Raw genomic sequence first — 22,465 nt, 5'->3', positions numbered from 1 at the left:
CGGAAGCGCCTCGGTGCGGAGCGGCTGAGGGCGGCCGGCTGCGTGCGGCGTCTCCGCGGAGCGCAGCGGGGCCGCGGCCTCCCCCAGCACCGCCGCCATGTCCTCCGATTTCGAGAGCTACGAGCAGGACTTCGCGGTGCTGACGGCCGAGATCACGGGCAGGATCGGGAAGGTGCCGAAGCTGGTAGGAGGTGAGCGGCGGGCGTCTGCGGCGGGGGAGGGGGGCTGCTCGCCCGGCGCCGCGGACAGGCCGTCGCCGCCCGGCGTGCTGGGCTCCCGGCTGCGCTGCTCTCCGCCTTCACGGCTCTGCTACGCACCGTAGGCCCGTCCTGCTCGCCTGTAAGAGCCCCTCCGGCGCCGGGAGCCTCGGGCTTCCCAGCAATAAGCGCCTGGGGGGGCGGCGGGGGGTGTTGGTGTGTTTTTAGCGTGATCTGTCTCTGTGTCCCGTCACCCGAATGTGTTTCTTGCTTCTTACACAGCAGAGTCAGGATTCATCTCCTTGCCCCAAGTGCACGTCTCTTCGAGCAGCGAGTTGTCTCGTGAAATGTATTAAGAATAACCTCAGAGAGTATTGTTTGCTGGTCAGCTGTAAGGATGACCTTTCCCTTCTGACTTGCTGCGGGGCTGCGCAAAGTTACGCCAGCGCAACTGAAGGGCTGAGCAGAGCAGGGGTCAGAGCTGGGTGGATGTTTCCTGTACCAGCATAGCTGCTGAATGCTTTTTGTTGTGTTTGTGCCACAACATCAGTAATGGACATCAAGTCTTTTTTATGTGGCATAGACAGAATTTGTGCATGATTTAATCCAAATCTGTATTTTTGCTGCCTACTGTTAAAACGTTTGGTTTGGATAATTGACTGTGGTGACTCACATTTAGGAGCAGATTCAAAGAAGTCAGTGTTCGTTCACTTTAATGTGTTTGTCCGTAGTCTGCAGCATTCATGGTCTGATTCATGATATATCCCTGCAGTAGAGACAATGTCTATAAGAGTGTTAGGGTAGAAAGCTGAAAATTATAATCTCTTTAACCAGTCCAGCTCAATCTTCTAGCACATATGAATCAGTGCCCTAATATTGGGCTCCTAGTACGAGACAGAGGGAAGCTGAAACAAGTGGTTCTAGTCTGTCCCTCTTGTAGCTCAGCTTAATACCTCTTCTGTTTCCAGGTCATTAAATATTTTTGCCTCTGCTTCCTATGTGCTTTTTCCAAAGCTTTAGGATACTTAAATTGTAGGAGTGGGTATCATATAAGGAGGAAATAAACAGACACTAATGATATACTTTTCCATATGACTAAAGGAAAAAATATCATCCATCCAGGACCAAAGAATAACATCCTACTTTTAGAGTGGGAAATGCATCATGAAGTGATGAAGTAGTGACTCTAAACAGGATTTGAGGTAGGTGGTCAACTAAAACATATGATCTCAGTGCAACGTTAATTCAGAGGTCCAAAATACATCTGAAATGAATTAACGGGGATTTTGAGTAAAAATCTGTCTGATCCTGGAAAGTTATGCCCAATTCTAATCTTAGCAAGTTAGAAAGTCTTCTGATAAATTGGGGTTCAGTGATCAATCATAGGCACAATTAAAGGACAGGACACTATGCCTTTGCATTGGCTTAACAAAGCTTTTTTGCCATTGAGCTTAACAAGAAGGACATGAGGGGATAATTCAGTTACAATCTGCAGGTACTTATGAGGAAGAAAGCTTTTTCTGTTTTATAATGGAAACTTACAAAATGTAGAAGGGAGAGATCCAAAGACTTCCTGTGATTGAAATTTAGAACTGGTATAATTTTAGTCTGCTCAGAAATTATATTTAACCTGTAAATGGCCACTGGAGCATTTTGCTGAGGGGATGCAGTGAATTCTTCACTAATGTAAAGTACCTAATCAAGGCAGTATTTGCCACTGCCGCACAAAGGGTTGTTCACTTTTAAACAGAGTAAATTTAAGGACCTCTTCTAGAAAGAGGGAGACATCATAAATACACTACTGGCTCCTCTTCTGAAAATCAGTAGTGCTACACTGATTTACGGAACAAGAATAGAGATTTAATATCCTAATTGTATAGATTTTGGAAGTCATTAGTGTCTGTTCAATAGTAGGAAGAATATTCTGCTTAGTAGTAGTGGATTTCCATAATCCTCTCATTGAATCAGTCTCCCTTATTCACTTAGGGAGACTTTGGAGCTTAAATATGAGATGTTTAAAGAGTATTATCTTAAAACAGTGACATAGCCTAGAAGCAGCAGGCTTTGAAATCATGGTTCTTTTATGTGGCCATTAGAAGCTTTTCTTTTTAGAATTTGCCATTCTCTCAGAGGACAAAGAATGCACATTCCCTACAGGACCAGTAGTGTGGTACTGGGCTAAATGGCCTCTAGATAAGACAATGGCTAATTTTTTTTTTTTTTTTTTTTTTTTAAGAGGTGGCTTTTCCATCTTAGGATTTGAGGCTGGTCATACATGGTTTGGACTAGCTTGCAGTATAGCTACTGCTTGCATTATACATTTATGAGTGAGTGCATTACTTCAGTTTTCAGGGCTATTTTGTCTTTCATCAGCAAAAAATTCATGTATGACTTCAGAACAAATTGCAGTCTTAGCTAATAGAGGCATTTGACCACCTGGAAAGCAATAAATCTCTGACTGTGCTGAACACTTTAATCAGAAATATTTTAAATACACATTTTTCCCTTGTTTCTTAATAGGAATATTTGCAAGATCTTTGCTTCTTCATCACCAGAAGTTCCAGTTAGTTCTTGTGGAGATGGCTGGGAGAGCCTCAAAAAGAGGATTATGAGGTGGGAGGGGGACGTGAGGAGAGATGCACATGAGGTGGCAGTTTTCAGCAGCAGTGATTTGAGAGAGATTGCTGATGGCCTTCTTCCTCCACGCTGGAAGAAGCAGGATGAAAGGTGTAAGGACTTGTGCTACTTCTGCATAATACGGAGAGATCTCCTGAAGTCTAGTGACTGGTTTATTTCCTTCTGCTGCCCAAGACGGACCTGCTGTAAGCTTCGCATTCAGTTGAATTGGAGAAATACGGGTTAATTGTTTTTGCAACATTCGTGCATTTGGTGTTGTCAGGACTTGATGCTGTCTTGTGTTCCAGGAGGATGATGGCTCAACAAACAATCCTATTGACACAAATGCATAAATAGTTCAGCAAGAAACGTAACAAAGGCACTCTGATACTACAGAAACAATAAGCAGCAGGGAGACTAGAATGTCTTGGGAAGAAATGTCTTCTGTTGAGGCAGACATCATCTGGAGAATTAAAGTGCTCTAAATAGAGAAATGGCTTTTAAATAGATTTTCTGTGATGCTGCTGCAGGTCTTTGAAGAATGAAGATCACTGTCTGATGTGTTTTATTAATGTTCCTCGGTGTTTCAGAGAAACACCCGTCTTGTGATTTGACCAAGAATTTATATGAATTTTGATTGCTTGATCTGAAAGAGAGTTTTATCAGCACAAAGGGTGATACTTAGCCTTTCCCCAGCACAGTAGCCTCTGAGTCATGATGGTTTTAGACTTGAGTGCTGTCATTCTTCTGATACTCAATACCTGCATTTTCTACTGGGCAATCAAAGCACTGTATTTCAGTCTCCAACAGATTTAGCTGAAGGAAGTCCCACCTTTAATTTTCTGTTGTACCCCTGTACTGGAGTTTACTGTTTCCATTTCAGGTCTGGCTCATTATGTTGTGCCTCTTAAACCTAGTTTTATAATCTGAAGAAAGAAATGCATGAATTTTTCCATTTGTCTCTGCTGTTGGACAGTAACCTCTGGCAGCAGTGAACATGTAAACCACCTCAGCCAGCGCAGCAAAATCTGCAGGTGGTCTATGAACTGAAGCCCTTTGTTACTCGGTCTCTTCCTCAGCATGTACTAATAAAAAGAAGCAATTCCACAAGCAATGAGACTACTCAGGCTTGGTCCAGACTTTTTTAATCTCTCCATTGGTTGTGAGGTCAAACCAGTGCTGTGTTATCTTTCTACACTTGTAGGCAGATTTCTGCCTTGCTGTATTTTGGGGGACAAAACAGTGACTAATGCAAGGGCAAAGCTGAAAGAACTGAGGAAAATGTAGTAAAAGCTTGTTTCTTTTAAGAAAGTGATACAACCTTGTGTACAAACACAGAATGGATTTCTCTGTTTGCAATCCTTACCCAGAGGAAAAAAACACTTTTGTTTCCAGTCTTTATATTTATCCATATTTGTCAATTTGACCAGTTAAATTATACAAGCTACACACAATATTTTCTTTAAGACATCCCGTCTGGCAATGTGGAGACAAAAATTCTATTCTAAATTTAGATGTATTTGATGGAGCATTGTTTTTTATTTTCTTTAAAGGATATTATCAATTCTAAATTAAGAAAAGTTATAAAACCCCCTTTTCATTATTTCATATGATGGAAGTGTATTTAAGGGAATTATCAAGTAGGCAGATTAAAAACTACTAAGACACAGTGGAGTAATACAGTTAGTAATGAGGTTCTTTAATTGGATCATAACTTGTTTGTCCTGATCTACTAGATTACTGGCAAGCTTCTCCTACTCTGAGTAACTCCTTCTGACCTCATCTGCAGTCTCTGAGAAAGTCACCCTGTGGATATTGTGCTCTCCTTTCTATGGGGATTCTGACTGTGAAATGTTGTTTCCTTAGGTTAACCATGGCAGTAAAATTGAAAGTAAATGATCAGAAAACCATTCCAGCAAGTGCTTTCTGATTGACAGCATTGTAGTTAATGCTTCTGTTGCTGGTATCAACAACAGGTCTAGAGGTATTGGCAGTCCTGCAGGGAAGTGGCTCCAGACAGCATACTCCCACCAGCATTTTACATGGATGCGGTTAGAGGAAGAGAGGAAAGCGAAACCAAGTGGGTGATACTTACGTATTTGTAAGCTTGCTTTTCCTTACCAAAGTGACCCTGCTGGATCATGCCACCCCTTCATGCTCTGGGGACTACATGGTATTGGGTGCTCTACAGGATCAGCAGTTGCAACAAGTTCAGCTGCTTTCCTGGAAATCCGTGAAGATATTGCTCCAAAGCTGCAGTGCCAGGATGTTGCCATGTGCCTGCTCACACATCTGCATTGGAAGGAACAACAAAAGCTTGTCAGTTGGGCTCGCTCCCAGCAGTTCCTCCGGTCACCAGCTGGGTGATTATGTATTGATAAATCTTGATAAAAATCTTGATATTGATAAAACATTGATGATGTTAAAATGCATCTCTGGAGTTGGGTTAAAGTTTAATCAGCTAAACCATTGAGGATCATTTGAATACCTTTTCATTTTTATGGGAGCAGTTTCAGCCAGATCTCCTTGCGTACTAGTGAGTTTTCCCTACCAAAGGTCCGTACCTTAGTATCTCTAAGGTAGGTAAGATCTTATTGGTCAGTGGAGTGATAGGTAGTTCTTGTAATCACAAGTACACGCAGAATTTGTACAGCATGAAATATCTTCCCCAAAACCCCAACTTTATATCCCTAAATTTCAGGTTGCTTAATGTGTTTGGAAATTGTAATCCAGTAAAACTCAGGGAAATACTGAAATTGCTATAGTACATTTATTTTCTGCTGTTATATTTTTAAATTTTATTTCCGCTTCAATAAAATGGTATTGTGTGTTTTATATCTTACATTGTTTTTCCTTTCGTCCATCGTCATCTTGCCCACTTCCAAACGAAGGAAAGAACAGAGGTGGTTTGGGATGCTGGGTAGGAGAACTGAAACGTGTGGGCAAACAAGTGGCAGATTCTCTTCTTTTGGGTTTAGTTGTTAGGAAGATAAGTCACTAACCATTACATTTTCTGGCTTGGACGCCATCGTGAGAACTTGCTGGGGAATTAAAAAAAGAAGACAGACATTGCTAGTGGAGAATTGAAACTGTTGCACGGAAATGAGCATTTCCTACATCTTCTGCTGTAGCAGAATCCACCAGACATGGCAGTGTGAATTCCAGATTTGCAAGAAAGATGCTGTTTTTCCATGGCTTTAGCTTTGTAGAGAGGATTACTGGATGAAATTCTGGGCATCTTTCAAGGGAAACACTGTTTGGGAGGATTTAGAGGTGTGCTCTAGGTTCTCACTTGTGTTACTGGCAGAGTTCCCTTTGCTCAGAGGGCTTCAGTGTTCTTCAAGATTTTATTCTAGCTATGTTTTGCCAGGCATACTGTGGTATCCTCGGAAGACAGCTTTCCTAGTCCTTGCATAGCTGGTTATTTGCAAAGATATCTGCATTTTCTTAAAGGTGGAAAGATGATCCTGAACCTGATCCTCTCTGCAGGCAGAGCTCCAATGTATGTAACTTTAGAAGGACAGATTGTGATGTTCACGTGTCCATAAATGAGATTGTAGAGTATCATTGGTAAATGAGAGGATAGGTGGATAGGTCCATGCAAATGTAATGCAAGGTACTGTGGAACAGCAGTGGGAGGGCTCAGCTGAAACATGGCTTGCTTATGCTGGGGATGCTTCACCAAAAAACTGTAGCAATATAGTCCTTTCAGAAGTGTTTCTGTTTCTTTTAAGAAAGGTTGTTTTAAGGGCACGTTTTAATTTATATGGCAGAAATTCTGGTTTTGGTTGCTATCTTAGCATCCCCTGATTCCTGCCTATGGCACTAAGTTTGTTCAAAAATAAAGCATTTCAGCCTCTGAGAAGCTAAATTATGTACATTTAATAAAGGGGATCCCTCTTGAAATTCAGAGGCTTGTGCCATGCAGAAGATCAGAGGAGATCATTAGATAGTCCCTTTTGGTCTTTAATGTGTCAATTCTAGGATACAGAGAGATCATGCGGAAGAGAAGCAAAGGAATTCAGGCTGAAAAAGAAAAAAAAAAGAAAAAGAAGTCTAAAGATACACAATAAAGCCTCTTGTGCCAACGTAGACTTCTCCATCATGATCTCTGGGGAGCAATGACTGGAGATACTTTGTGCAGTTCACTTTTTATCTGCTTCATCAGGCAAACCACCAGCACAGATGTCTTGTGATACTCTTGGTTTCTAATGAATGGTGGTGTAAAGGGTTGTATGTTCAGAGTTTTATTAACTTCATTGAGACAATGTGTGGATTTACAGTCAGAAGGATGGAAGACATGGCCGTGGGAGGGGCACCAGGTGGTGCAAATGGCAGTATTGCAGCCCCTGAATGTCCACAGTAGTTAAGCAATGTGGGGACTTTTTTATTATCCAGTGACTGAATATTCCTCAGAAAGTCCCCTTCCATGCTGTAACAAACCAAGTGGTCAAGCAATTGGAGTATTTGGCAGATGCGACATAGAATCTTGGTTCTCAGTTCATATTGGATTCTCCGTCTGAGAATGGATGGTTAGAGGCGGGTCAAAAGTCAGACATGCTATGTATAGCTGTGTCCTGGTTTCAGCTGGGATAGAGTTAATTTTCTTCCTAGCAGCTGCCATAGTGCTGTGTTTTGGATTTAGGATGAGAATAATGCTGATAACACGCTGATGGTTTAGTTGTTGCTAAGTACTGCTTATGCTAGTCAAGGACTTTTCAGCTTCTCCTGCTTTACTGACTGAGAAGGCTGGAGATGCACAAGAGGCTGGGAGGGGGCACAGCCAGGCCAGCTGACCCAAACTGCCCAAAGGGACGTTCCATACCATATGATGTCATGCTCAGTATAGAAACTGGGGGGAAGCTGGCCGGGGGGCTGCTCCCTGGAGACAGGCTGGGCATCGGTCGGCCGGTGGTGAGCAATTGCATCATGCATCATTTGCTTTGTATAATCTATTATTATTAATTATTATTCTATTTTATTTTATTTCAATTATTAAACTGTTCTTACCTCAACCCACAAGTGTTCTCCCTTTTACTCTTCTGATTCTCTCCCCCATCCCATGGGAGGAGGCGGGGAGTGAGTGAGCAGCTGTGTGGTGCTCAGTCACTGGCTGGGGTTAAACCATGACAAGCTGGGATGTAGACTTGGGGAACCTGGCAGAAGATGATTGCTACATATATCTTATAACTGATTTTAATTTTTTACAATTTTAGTCTTTTATTACTAATTTACATTTTTACTGCTACTAGAAGACAGGGGTTTTCTTCTAGTTCCCATGGCATTTAATTTTGTTCCTGTTGAAGAAGAAGAAACAGGGTTCTGGACCCAGCATAGGAGCAGGGGAATAGACACCTCATTTTTCTTCAGTACCTTGATTCATTGTAAGTGGGATGCTTGGTTTTATGCATCTCATATTTTGCAAATAGATAGGATAAGCCTTTGTTCTTAAACCATAATTTTTTTTCCATTTGGTGTAGGTATGTGCCTTCTCATGCATTTGTACGCACCCAGCAAGCGCCTGCTGAGGCGTAGCTCCTACACCTGGAGCAGCTGTAACTGCTTTCCTAACTAGCAAATGCTGCATAACAAAGCAGAAGACTTCAAGGATTCTCCAATCTCCTTTTATTTTTTAATTACTAATGTGGGTATCACAGTGCATGATGATGTCACACAGCATAAATCCCTTGAGTCAGTTTTAATTGATACATACAAACTTTTGAAATGGTATATTTTTCTTTCATGGCAAGAGCACAATTATATTGGTATTTTCACAATTCTGTTTCAGATGACAAGAAGCAGATGGTTGCAAATGTTGAGAAACAGCTCGAAGAAGCAAGGGAACTGGTACGTTTTGGCTTTCTGTGTTAACTGCAAATTCCTAGGCAAAATAATAGGATCATTAGTGGTAACATTTAACACACATGATGCCCTAAAAATACTTAACAAGAATATATTAGAAAATGAAATAATATTTTTGAAATAGTTCCTATTTGAGGATATGAAATACCCAAGAGGAGTGTATCCTTTGTTGATCTTGCGTTAAGTGATTTAAGGTTTGCATTATTGCTCTAAGTTATTACAAGTTGCTACAGGCTTTGAGTTGTGGATTAGGTCTTTTACTTTAGGAATTGAATTAAATATTTACACACCTGGGCTGTTTGGTTTTTTTCTTGTAGGACCCATGTATCTACTTGATTTGATCTGTCTGATTGTCTTGTAGAGCAGTAGGTTTTTTTCTCTTTTAGCAAGTGAGGCATAAAGATATTTAGTTGTTTGAGGTCAAGGAGGCCAATGGTAGTGTGGGTGAGAAGAGTATATATGTTAACCAAGCATTAGTTAGTGGTCTGCACTGACAGGAGAAAGCAATATATGTTAAGCAACTGTGACTTTTTGTAATTTGTTCCCATTACAGCCTGTCAAGTCCTCCATCCAGATGGAGTGGAAAAGCAAAGTTTTGTAGATGTGGACTAACTCAGCAGAGGTGTTGGTGACCGTTGAGATTGACTTTTTCCCACATACCCAGTAGTTCCTTGCCTGAAGTTGCTTTTGTTTATTGCTTGCAAATGAGTTTGGTCTATCTAGTGTCAGAAATGTAATCTGACTGTTAGGATAGGGAAAGGAAATCAGTTCTCCTAGCCTGAAAGTTCTTATGATTGAGCAACTTGAATCAATGATTTGGTTACTAACTAAACAGTAGTATTGAAATTAACTTTTAAAGTGGCATAGGAAGAAGAAGGTCTCTAGAGTGTTTGTTGACATACCTGGTGCTTTTGGTCAAAGAATTAAATCAGTGTTGTAGACCAGAGCATTGGAATAACATCCAGAAAAGCTGGATGTTGGGATGAGTCCCCTGCAGGTTTACCCTGTGAGGATGGCAAGGTGCTAACCTCTCTGATTTGGTATTCTCAGTGAGAAATGCAGTAAAATTACTGTCCCATCTGATGAGGATGTTCTGAAGATATATTAAGGCCTTTTGGGCACTTTCATGTTCAAACAGCTGGAAGAAGTAAAAATACAGAAATGTTTTTCATCTCCTTTTCACTACAACTTGACATGGCAAAGAAGCATAGCAGTACAGGGTAATTGTAGCATGGGTGGTCTGATGAAAAATAATTCAAATTTGGTTTTGTACTCAAGGTAAGATTGGAAAGAGCAGAAACTGAGTTAATGGCTCATTACTTTTCTCCTTATGTCAGAAAAAGATCATCTAAATTTGTATTTATTCTAAGAATAAAAAGTAAATCCTGTGTCTATACTTTTATCCTAATGATGATCTTCATTTAATGTACTGGCTTTTCTTTCACGCTTTTGTTTTAGATCTTGTTGCTAATGCTGCTAGACAGGTGCTTAATTCAATTATTGGCTTTAAGCAATTACATAACATGTTTGTGATTAATGTCAAGGCTTGGGTTTAAAAATCAATTTGAACAAACCTGCTAATAACAGAACTGATTAAAAAGATCCTCTTTTAAACTAAAGGCTACAGTAGAAAATCAAAATAAACCTAATTCCTTGCTACTGATAGTTTTCATACATTGGTCTGCTTCATTGTCTTGAGTAGTCAAAGCTGGGTTTAGCTGGTTTTGTTTCATTTCCTGCTTGGCTAGGAAATAACACTCTCATGTGGTATAAATATTATTGTAGAGATAATTTATTTACATTGACTAACCATTGATTATTTTAAAACACTGTCTGCTTTGTTTGGGTAAAATCACTGTGTAATTCATTTGATCTATGTGCAGAACTGACACCAAAACTTTTCAGACTCCCAGGCTGCCTTTTCAAGCCAGAGCTGTTGAGTAAGAGATCTCTGGAGAGAAATCCTGTTGTTCTACATCCCTTGTGGAATAGCTGAATGTTATTTTTATGAGCTTTTTAAGAAAGGTGAATGTTGTGATAACCTTAGGGAAATGCTTTAAGTGTAAAATCTAGCATGTGCTAGAAGAGCTGGAATTAGCGGTTGTGAGTGAAATTTTGCTTTTAAGAAGAAAAATCTGTCTGTGCGTTATTTGCCTTTATGTTTTATGAGGGACACATCACAAAATTGTATTGCAAATGCTAGGTTGTTATCTAGCTAGACACTTGTTTTTTTAATATGGATCTCTATTGTAGTTCCAGAGCTTTAGAATGAGAATAAAATAGAAAGCTTACAAGTTTCATAAACTACTAGCAAAGCTCAAGCACAATTTGCATGTGGAAAAGTTCCTGTGGGAGCAGGAGACTTATTTTGGAGTCTCAGTGGACAACATCAGCAGCACTACCTTACTTTGTTGTATTTTTGAATGGAAATACCAGTGGCTGCTCTGCTTTATGCTGTATTTGGTGCTGGGAGTGTACTGGGTGTTGTTAAGAGCAAACCTACTAGGTTAAACACCTGAGGAGCTTTAAGGATTGGACCTGGTTTATGGATTTGGGCAAGAGTTAGGTGCCAAAATGCTCAGCTTCACCATGGCCTTGGCAAGTTTGAACGTAAGCAATAACAGAATTTTGAGCTTCTAGGTTTTCTGAAGAAAATGTGAGCTTCTACAGATGTTTTGAGATTTAAGTGCCAGGTTATTTTTAGCTTTTAGTAGAATTTAGCTCTGTTATTGCTTGTATATGAAAAATATGATTTTTATGACCAATAATATGAAGCATGAAAGTGAAGATGCATGAAATCAGGTTGCATTTAGGTTCACACCTGCTTGGACCGCTCTTTTCTGCATGACTTTGCATGGATATTTATCAGCCCAGCCACAAAATGTGCCCGTTTAATCTCATGATGACAGAAAAGAAATGTTAAACACTGGTCAGCCTGAATGTGTGTGCTTCGTCATTGTTCCTTGGACCTTCACTCTCTGACACTGACTCTTTAGAAAGAACATTTTGGGTTTTATGGACTGTGGTCTGATCCTTGCTGCAAATTCTGTATTCACTGGGAGATGGTTTCGTTTTTATATAATAGATAAGAATTGAGACTTCATTCAAGTATCCTGACCTTGCACATATAATTTTATATATATATATATATGAGAGGAATGTTTGCTATGTTTATAGAATATTTGAGATCAAATATATTGAGATGAAATTGATAAGAAATAAGCCATTAACTGCAGCTCTCGGTTTAATTTATAATATCCCTTTGGAAAGTTAAGCCCGAGCCAAAGAACTGGGTAGAATTAGAAATTGCTTTGTATGTTTCAATTCGTTACTGACTATTTAATTAAAGTCTGCTTTACAGTGTATTATTGAATATCATTTTGTATAATCAGAATAGATCAGGCAGAATGACTTTTGAGTATCTGGTAATTCCATTGATTAAATTCAGATGCTTTTCTTACGATATGAGGATGAAATTTCAAAGCGTAAGTGAGCGTTTGCATAGGAATAAACTGTAGCTGTCCCTTGTGCAGACCCATAACCAGTAGCTTGGAAACCTAATTGAAAGGCATTTCTGTTCCAGTGCCGTATTGCTCAACTCAGATCAGTAGGAGGTGAATAAATATTCTTTCAGGTGCCTACAGCAACCAAAGAGAGATATTCTTTTATCTTTTTAGAGTAAGTTGGAAAGGTTTTAAGAGGCAGGTAAGGGATTCTTCAGCTGTGCAAAATAGAATTCCTGAACAGACAGCACCATGTAGTGGAGGCTCCATGACCCAGTGGGCAGGTAATTAGCAGGCAGCTCAACCCTGGTTTATAACTCCTTTTGATTTTCTGTGCCTCTGTGCCATATTCTTGAGTTTCAGGCACCTTAGTATTCTACATGGCAAGAAGAAATAGAGAAGGCTTTTGAAAGAGAGATTCTATCTCTCACATTTTAATGCATTCAACTATATGCAAGTTCTTGAATAGTACTGTCATTAAACCCTGAAATTCAGCTATTTACTATACCTACATACAGATTTGGGATGTAGATTTAGGCAGTTCAGGCTTTGTAATTCTGCTGAGTAAGCAGCATTTTAAAGAACAAGAATTATATTATTAAACATATTTGAGGCTGGTAGTAACTAAAACTTTAACCAAGTATATATATATACACTCATATATTCACATACACATGTATATATACACACATATGTGTGTGCGTGTATAAAAACAAATAAAATACCTTTTTCAGCTGAGGGTTTCCAAGACCACACAGCTAGATGGAGGTAGGCTTTCTTCTGAACTATGCTCATTTGCAGGAAGTTATTTAACCTCAGTTTTACTATTTACTTGTAATAAAATGTATTCATCACATTTGGAATTGAAATCCAGAAATGTTTGACTGGAGTCGTTCCTTCTAAGTGTTAATAATATTATTTTTGTCATTTGTTTGTTGACTTAAGGCTCTGTAAAGATTTTGATAAATTGTTTATATATTGCAGAGTAAACAACATTTTTCTTGACAAAGAAGGAATATTTCTTAGTATTTGTGAACAATTTAGGTAAATTCATCCTTGCTTTAATTACCCTTTTGATTTACATGTCTCTTCTTTATTTTTACTTGCTAGCTTGAGCAGATGGAACTTGAAGTTCGAGAGATCCCACCTCAAAGCCGAGGAATGTACAGCAGTCGAATGAGAAGCTACAAACAAGAAATGGGAAAACTTGAAGCTGATTTCGTGAGTTTTTAATATATTACATAAAGAAGGCATCTATGAGAATTTTTAAAATATAATAATGCAGTTATTCAGGCAACTGAGAGGGTATTTTAGACTAGTGTGAGAGATGAATTCTGCATGTATCTTGCTGTATTTATGGACAGATGAAAACCAAACTAGGGAAGAGAAGCTTTTCTTTTTGTGGCAGTCTCATAGCAATATTCAAGTTGCTAGCCTTCTGTCCCTTTGCCCTGGATCTGAATTGTTTATGTGCCATTAAACATTGTGAGTGTTCACGCTGTAGGAAAAATAGTCAGTTTTTAATCCTATTTTTCAAGGAATGACTGGTAGAACATCAGAATTAATACTGAACTTATAACGTAACTATAGTCCGAGTGGAAAATAATGGTTCATTTAAGACAGCTTGTAGTATTGTGGGCAGTAACATGAAAAGCAATATAATCTCCAATTAATGGAATTTTTGAATGTAGTTTCTCTCATATGCACTTCATTTCTTAGTCTCTGTGATTTCTTTTCCATTGCACTTGGATTCTGCTTGGCTTTTGTATAAATTGGTTATAAATACTACATTTTTCAAGTAATGGATGTAAACTAACAAGATTCCCTTCTCTAGGGGCTTCTGCTACAGTTATCAGTCTTTTTTTGTGGCTAGGATTTGCACTGGATAGATTTACATAGAGACAAAACTGTTTCCTTTAAAATCCTGAAAAAGTTCAAAAGGATTGCAAAGGGTAGGAAAATGCTATGTTAATTGGCAGCAGCTCAGTTCCTCCAGGGTAGGGAGAAAGAAATAACTGTTGGCAGTATTTTCCATTCACTGGAGAACTGTGAATTTTCTCAGGTTGCTGGCAGCAGTTTATTCCTTCAGGGAAGGGGAGTCAATGTTTATACCTGCAGCCAGGAAATCCAGCTGACTGTCACTCGTCTGTGCTTCTGCCAAGTTGAGAAGTTGAACAAAAATCTGTTAGTTAGAAGATGGTTGCAATTTTGTAAAGTTTGAGGAATGTTAGGATAAAAAGAATTGCATCAAAATTTTGAGACAATCTCATGCTGTTCTGCTCTAGGAAGTGGATATGGCCTTACTGGCTAAACAGTGGCTTCCAAGAGAGCGCAGTTTCTGGACCAGTAGTGAATGCTCTTTATCTTCTCAGATGTGGGAGAATTCAATTTCAGCATATATTTGTTGCTGGCCTATTTCTCTATGTAGGCAGAAGGGGGGAATTGGTACTTCCATATTCCCAGGCAACAGGGAATGGGAGATTTCAGAACTGGACACTCTTTATGGAAGAGGAGAAATGAGCGTGTGTGGAAGAAATGCATCAGAACACTAGGAGTTATGTGATTGAAAGAACCTAAGTTTGTGCTCAGAGGAAAGGAGCAAAAACAACGTGAGAAAGAGGAAGGAACAGATTGTAATAATGGGAAGAAACCAGCAGCCCAAAACCCAAGGATGGCATTCAGCAGACGATCAAGGAAAGAAAGTAGAGTGAAGGATGGAGCAAACTACTACTGAAAGAAACCAACATCTATGCTCAGAAAAACCTCACTTATATGGAAAATAGTGTTGTTACAACTAAATTCCCTACATAATTCCAGTTTCTAAGTACTAACATCTTTCTAAGTTTGTATGTGAGGGTTCAAGAATCTTTTTGGATTACTCTCTGGTCAATAGCAACTTGTTGGAAACTATATAACAAAATGATTCAGTTGTGAGTTCAAAGAGGGAAGAGGAGGAAGGAAAAGGAAATGTTATTTTGAGTCTGTAAACTGCAGGGCAGCTGAAGGTAGGAAGTTGAGAGTATTTGCTGAAATGAAAGTGCTTTTGAGTGTTCTGCCTGAATATTGTCCTGAATGAGTTGTGACCTGTTTGACTGTAAGCAAAGCATATAGAGTTTATGTAAGAGCTTTAGCAGGCCTGTAGGGAAAGCAGATCTAAATACTTTTAAAATTAATGCACATTTATAGGTGAAGGGAATTTCTTAACTGGGAATGACACTGGCAGTTTCAGATTAGGATCAGTTTACAGGTTTGCTGCTTAAAGTTCTCGGCTCTTCCAAAAGGCACACAGATGTGATCCTGCAAAATTAAGTTTTTCTTGATAAACAGAGTTGGAATCTCAGCTGGATCCCAATGTATTTGGCTTGGCTTTTCTTCCTGGTGAAGCAGCATGTGAACCAGGGAGAGGACATTTCTCAGTCATGTGTGTCTTAATAATTTCTCAAGCGTGTGTTTCATTTTAAAGAAATAATCTCTGTGAAATGAATTGCAAAAAATATATACCTCAGTATATAGTCTTTTTCAAGAAGTTCTATGTTTCAAACATGAAGTGAATGCAGAACTGGGACTGGTAGTTTTCTTTTATATTCATCATCATGAACATGAGTTTTGATCTTGTGGTTCTTTGCATGCCTCATAGCATCTTGAAAATTTGCCCTCACCAAAGCAGTTATGGAAAACAGCAGCACAGCAACATATTTAAAAATTAGGAGAAGGAAACATGATGTATATGAACAGTCCACAAGGGTGGACAACATTAGGGTTTATTTGTGACATGTAATATCTAATTACTGAGTTTATTCGATCTTGGGCAATAGTGTAAAAACATCAAAACACTGGACTATCATTTTGATATTATTTACTACATACTGTGGCATTTTAATGAATATTTAGTGGTTTTTTCCTATGCACTTCACTATGCCAGAAGCATATTCTGAAAAATAAAAATTTGAGCTTAGTTAAACTGTACTTTGAAAAGTTACTCCAAACATGGCTTGTTTGTCTCTAACTTTCTAATCACATAGGAACAAGTTGCAAATAGGAGATTTATTTCCCCTCATTGCTAAGCCTTGTGATCTCGAGTCGTGCCTGCAGTTAGCTACTGGTGCTCTGCAGTCCAGAGGCGTGTGTGGAGGCAGTGACATCTACCCCATGCACTGTATTGCACACGGGTAGTTGGTAATGCACTAATTGCGTTAAATCATACCTGAGGAGATAAAGCTACCTTGCTCCATCTTGGCCCTCCCTCTTGAAGAGAAACAGTGGGAATGAAAAAAAGAATAGCTCAATTTTGTCATTTTTGTGGTTTAGCCCCAGCCAGCAACTAAGCACCATGCAGCAGCTCGCTCACTCCCCCTGCCCCTGTGGGATGGGGGAGAGAATTGGAGGAGTAAGAGTGAGAAACACTCCTGGGTTGAGATAAGGACAGTTTAATAATTGAAAGAAAGTAAAATAGTAGTAGTAATAATAACAATATAATAATAATAGTAGTAATAATAATACACAAAGCAAGCGATGCACAATGCAGTTGCTCACCACCCACCAAACGATACCCAGACAGCTCCCGAGCAGCGATCGCCCCCCCCGGCCAACCCCCCCCAGTTTCTATACTAAGCATGACGCCATATGGTATGGAATAGCCCTTTGGGCACTTTGGATCAACTGTCCCAGGTTTGGGTCAACATCCCCAGGGATGCCAGCTCCTTGTGCACCTGGCAGAGCATGGGAAGCTGAAAAGTCCTTGACTAGCATAAGCAGTACTCAGCAACAACTAAACCATCAGCGTGTTATCAACATTCTTCTCATCCTAAATCCAAAACACAGCACTATGGCAGCTGCTAGGAAGAAAATTAACTCTATCCCAGCCAAAACCAGGACAGTCATTAAAAGTACTCAGTTAGCATAGCACTGTGAATACGGATGGGGAAAATTAGCAAAGGGCGTGTTGCACCTCAGCTGAAGGCAGCAGTGGTTTCTGATGCTTGCCTCAGTGCTGCGCTGCCTTCCATGGGGAGCAGATGCCTGGGGAGAAATGTAAGAATAGGGCAAGCATAGAATGATACTTACACACCTCAAAAGGCTAAGTTTCAGGCTTGCTTACTGTGTGTGATAAACGTGTCAAAACAGAGCAAAACTCTGTTATGTTGTCTTTTTGAACTTGCAGATGTGAGTCTTGGTTTTAGGATCTTGTTTTCAATGCTGCGTAGCGGTACCGCGTGGTTACGGTGGGGTGTCCTTCCTGGGAGCCCTGGAAAGCTGTGGGCCCAATCCTGCGCTGCTGCGGGGCTGCTGCGCGGCCGGGCTGGCTGGGTTGCCAGGCTGTGCTAATGGCTCTATCTTGTGGCCCGAACTGGAGTTGCAGACCACGTACTTGGGCTTTATGGGTTGATTAAGGTCTTGGGACCACCTACAAGAGTTCCTGAAATTTAAAAACAGCCTTCCTATGAACAGTTTTTTTTCCCTGCACCTACCAATGCACCATTGTGTGGTTGAAGCTTGTAAATATTTTTGTTTTCGACTATTTCAGATGTAGAATGTCCGTGGTGACTGCCTGCATGAAGTTCTGAATACAAAAAACCCCTTACTTTGTTGTAGTCTTTTAAGTACGTGAACTATAGGTATTGTTTATTTTTTCAAATAAAGCATTTTTTTGTTAATTGTTACCTGAAAATAGCCGGTGATCTTTAAACAGTGGGGATATGCAGTGGCAAAAGGCTTTCCAGATTTTATAAAAATACTTTGACCTGAATCTATCTCAGTTCATGTGAAACTGTAACTGTATAAACTTAGCAATGTGTGGTTATCTGCTAGCATCAGTATTCCCCCCAAGGGTTCCATGTACTGGCTCAATGTCAGGGCACTACAAAAAACAAATAAAAAAAAAAGGTGGGAATTTTCCTGAAAAGCTTACAGCTGAAGTATGGGGCATTCAAATATGGGGAAATACAAAAATCCAGTAAGACCATATTACACAGTAATATTCCTATTACAAAATAGAGTACTACACAATCAGTGCTGAAAGTGGGATGGGTGTATTCAACAAGGAAAATAGCAATCAAATAAAAGAGGAGGCATAGGAACTGTTCCTATTCTGTCATGGCAGCAGAGAGGCAAATTTGATAGGTAGCATTTGTTATCAATCCAAGAGACAGTACTCATTCCTCTTAAAGACTCAGAATTGGCATTGATATTGGTTATTCTGACCTTCAACTTAAAAGCAAGAAAAAGAGAGGGAGAAGCCATAGACAGATACATTGTACAAAACTTGATTAAACATTTAAACATTTTTGGCATTTAACAATTGCTTCAGTTCAGTCAACAATGAAGATATATATTCACATTTCATACCTCCTGCAGGTTCTGTTTAAGGTAATTGTTAAAATGGCATCTACTGTTCAGCTTTGAAAACATTTAAGGAGATAAACAATGGAATTTCATTTGATAAAGTTAGGTCTTGTGTGTGACTCTGAAGTACCACCTGAGTCCAGAAGCTCACCTGAATAACTGCTACAGCTGTGTCTGTTATATTGTGGCTGCTTTTTGCAAATATTGCTACCCATGTTTTAGGTTCAGTCACCTACCCACACAAATATTCATATGGCTGTAAGCTTAATGAACGACATTTGTCAAATGACAAGTTAGTGGCCCGTATCTTTATGGCCAGAGTCTTCCCTAGCTTTCCAGTTTGAGCTAGAAGTTTAGAGACTTAACTGTTGCTGCTGGATTATTTTGATTTATAAAGCAAAGCATTATTGCTTTATAGTTACAAAATCATAAACTGGGTGTGGGACAGATCTGTGTATCTTCATAGTTGTATCCCAATGGCGTTATTAAAAACAGGGAACCCACCATGTACAAACATGTTATGTATTCACGTGCACCCCGCATGGGCAGGCACGCATGCCTGTAGTGAAAATCTGATCTTGTTGACAAATTTTAAACTTTTGAAATCAGGTTAGTTTTTGCTACGTGAGTAGTACAGCTCTTTTGAACGGGGCTGTGAAGGATTTGTTTTAATGCACATGATGTTGAACTGATTAACTTTCAGAAGAAAGAATTTGAAATACCTGACCATGTACTTTGACAATCTAATTCTGAGAAGGCATTCTGCGAACAAACGTTCCTTCACTTTTTATAGCTATTCCATCATTTTTATAGATACTGTCACCTTCTTGATATAAGTAATCACTCCTCTACACTGTACTCAAACTGCTCTATACAGAGGCACTGTATTTTTTCCTCTGTTTCTTTTCTAATATCTTCCGATATGGTATTTGTCTGCTTGGCTGCTGCTGAACATTAGGCCAACTCCTTTTCTATAGAGGAAAATTCTGCATTGTCTTTAGTTTGTTTTTACTTGTGTCCCCACCTTGGCTGGTTTGTGGTGGAAGAAGGTGGAGGCATTTGACATTTTGCAATGACTTTATTTGTAATACTGCTATTTTAAGTGGGGAAAAATTGATACAGGAAAGAATGTTTGGGGTTTGGGTTTGGGGTTTTTTTTTTGGTAACATTCAATGCATAAACTGTATTTTTGATGAAAGATTAAGAGGTGGTATAACTTTCATCCCCTGTAGAAAACTTATCCTAATTTATTTACATCTTAAGAATTTTTTTATAGTTTTGTGTGGAAGTATGGAGAAGGAAGGAAATGTATTTCACCATGGAATTTACTAGTGATGACATGCTTTTCCTTAGAGAAAACTGTGAAAGATGGGAGTTAACATGCTTAATTTGTAATTAACCTAAGGGGTTATGATCATCTTAACCAAGATTCCTGAGAGGCCAGACCGGTGAAGCACACCTTACCTCGTGGGTTTTATAATTATGTAGGTACTGCTTACAAAGAATCCTCCCATGTTTGACCAGTAAGATGCATCTCATAACAATGTGTGAAGAGATAATATGCTGGGTAAGGGCAACCAAGCAGCAAATTTTTAATGTCAGTGAAATTAATTCCTTAACTAGATTCTTCTCTCAACTGACTTCACCTTGATACGCGTAGGAAATTCTGTGTGTCTCGCTAGAAATGTTGCTCATCTGTTAACACATAGGGGTAAGACTGGTGAATTTTGTGGCATGCTGTTTGTTGGTCCTTCAGCAAGTCAGTGACTGTGGAGATGATGGACATGATTTTAAGAAAAAACAGGTTGTGGAGCACTAGGCTTGGCTGAGTGATTACAAATAAAGATGCTTTCAGGAAGTGATTTGGTGAGTCTGATAATTCTTGTGTCTGGCTAGGGGCTATGAATGAAAGGCATATTGACTCATACAGTGCACTGTAAGCATTCACGCCTCTTTCTTTTCTTTCTCCCCTCACACACGAAATGTTTCTGTATTAAATGAAGCTAAAAAGTGTTCTATGGCAGGATGAAATCCTTCTGTAAAATATGTTTTAAGGCATGTAATAGAAATTCAACATGACATCAGCACTGCCTTTTTCACTAAACATGCTTTCTCACCTGGCAGTCTTTAGACGTGTCTGGATGCCAGCCGTCATCAGCCTATTTACCATGTAATTTGTTCTTATGTTAAAACTTCTACTTCTCAAAGTAGTAGAATTAAATCTGTTTGCTGGTCTTCCTAGCAGATAGTGGAAGAAGCAGTGTCTGCTCAAAATTACTTACAGCCAGCTGCTGAGTAAAGTGACTATATATACAGAAGGTGAATGCAGTTTTTTGGGGGGCAGAAGGAGGAAGGCTTTACTGTTTTCCACTTTCTCAGTGGTTTCTTATTTTAGTCAAGTGATACTCCCCTACCTGTCATGCAAAAAGAAGCAAGCTGTCATTGTCCTGCTTTTGATAGCAGCAGTAATAAAGGTTCTGCAGTTGGAACATAGGTGTGGGATGCGGTGATGAATAAAGCGTATCTCACTCTCCCTTCATTGTATGGCTCACCTGCACTCATATAAGTAGAATTTTGATTTGGTTTCTATCATGAGTTAGAAATTTAAAGATTTCAAGAAAAAACAGCAGACAAGCTGAGCAAAAAACCCTGTCATTTTAACATGCTTGCTTTTCAGACTAGAACTGCGCTCTCAAGTTCCTTAACATGTTATTACTCTTTTTTTTTTTTTTTTTCCCCAGCTAGAGCGAGGCTAATTTGTGCTTGACTGCAAAATAGGGAGAGACGTGTGCTACTGATAAAGCAAAAAAGTAGGGAGAAGGTAGCCGTTTGACACTGGAAGTATTAATTACAGCCCTTTTCAGATTTCTTGATTTGTTTGTTCAGGGAATGACACTAGATGGCACTGTTTGTTTGCAAAGCAAGTAGGGTCGTCGTCCCCCCCCCCCCCCCCCTTTTTTTTTTTTTCGTGTTTCTTTTTTTCTTTTTTTGCTTTGGTAGTAACTGAAATTACTGTTTCATGAATAAAATATTTCTGGTGGGATTTGCATTTCTATATTGGCTGAAGATACTGTGTTGAATGTTTTATTAACCAGCCCAGTGCAACTGTCAGCCTATTAAAGAGATCCAATGGACCCTGTTTAGCTAAATAAACTAAATAAATCCAATTCGTCAAATTGTGTTCCTGGCTGTTTATTTTCCATTCTTTTGATGTACAGTTTATTTTAAGTTAAAGCCACATAGTTTTAAAAATTAATGTGAAAATAGAATTTAGTGTTTGAAACATGAGGAGACTAATTGCCATGGTCAAAAATAGCTTTCCTTTATGGCAAAGTTGCTGTCTGGTAAATGGCGAACTTTTTATTGGTGACTGATTAACTGTCCCATGTCAAAAATTAGTTTGGCAAATGAGTGGTTAATGGCTTTTTTTGCCTGCTTGCTGGGTTCTGTTACTTTCTGTTACTTGAAATATAAGCGCTGCTGCTTTTAGCTATTTCTACGCAACTTCAGGAGCTTTGTGCTTCATCTTGATATTTTCTGAATCAGAATTCAAGGAGAAATTTTTATATGATCATTACATATTTAAATACTTGTTGAAATTCCAATTGCATCATAGGCAGATATTAGAGTATAAAAAAAATCTCTTTGCATAACTGAATATATTGTATGTCTGTTGTCAGGCAGCTGTCAAACATTACAAATAGTAGCATTTGTTATATTCTGCTAGTACAAATAATATTTTAGTCACCTTGGTTTTTGCTGCGAACCTTTGCCATAGAGTAGCAGGAGACAGGCTATAAATTTATGGTAATGTTATTGGCATAGTAAAAATTCTTCTGTGCCAGTTTAAAAAATCCTGTAAATGCAAATACATTCTAGATTTGTTAATAAGCAAAATGAAGAAACAGTGATGGATGTATTCTGTCTTTCTTTCTGATGCTTACC

General features: G+C 39.2%; 1 protein-coding gene across 3 annotated transcripts in view; it reads left to right on the top strand.

The window, feature by feature from the left end:
* The first annotated feature begins 73 nt into the window (after window positions 1–73).
* The window catches only part of VTI1A (vesicle transport through interaction with t-SNAREs 1A), a 276,823-nt gene continuing 254,431 nt past the window's right edge, over window positions 74–22,465 (top strand). For 2 of the 3 annotated variants that reach the window (XM_075717623.1, XM_075717622.1), the window contains exons 1-3: window positions 74–191; window positions 8,602–8,660; window positions 13,289–13,399. In XM_075717623.1, coding sequence (XP_075573738.1) covers window positions 98–191; window positions 8,602–8,660; window positions 13,289–13,399 — 264 coding nt within the window. In that variant the 5' untranslated portion in view covers window positions 74–97. Of the gene's footprint in view, window positions 192–8,601; window positions 8,661–13,288; window positions 13,400–14,463; window positions 15,551–22,465 lie in introns of those variants that run through there. The other variant, XM_075717624.1, reaches the window with a different exon arrangement.

Source organism: Pelecanus crispus, chromosome 10 (genome assembly GCF_030463565.1).
Source record: "Pelecanus crispus isolate bPelCri1 chromosome 10, bPelCri1.pri, whole genome shotgun sequence".
Taxonomy (NCBI): domain Eukaryota; kingdom Metazoa; phylum Chordata; class Aves; order Pelecaniformes; family Pelecanidae; genus Pelecanus; species Pelecanus crispus.
Note: the sequence above shows the minus strand (reverse complement) of the source record. Positions and strands in the feature narration are given on the sequence as shown.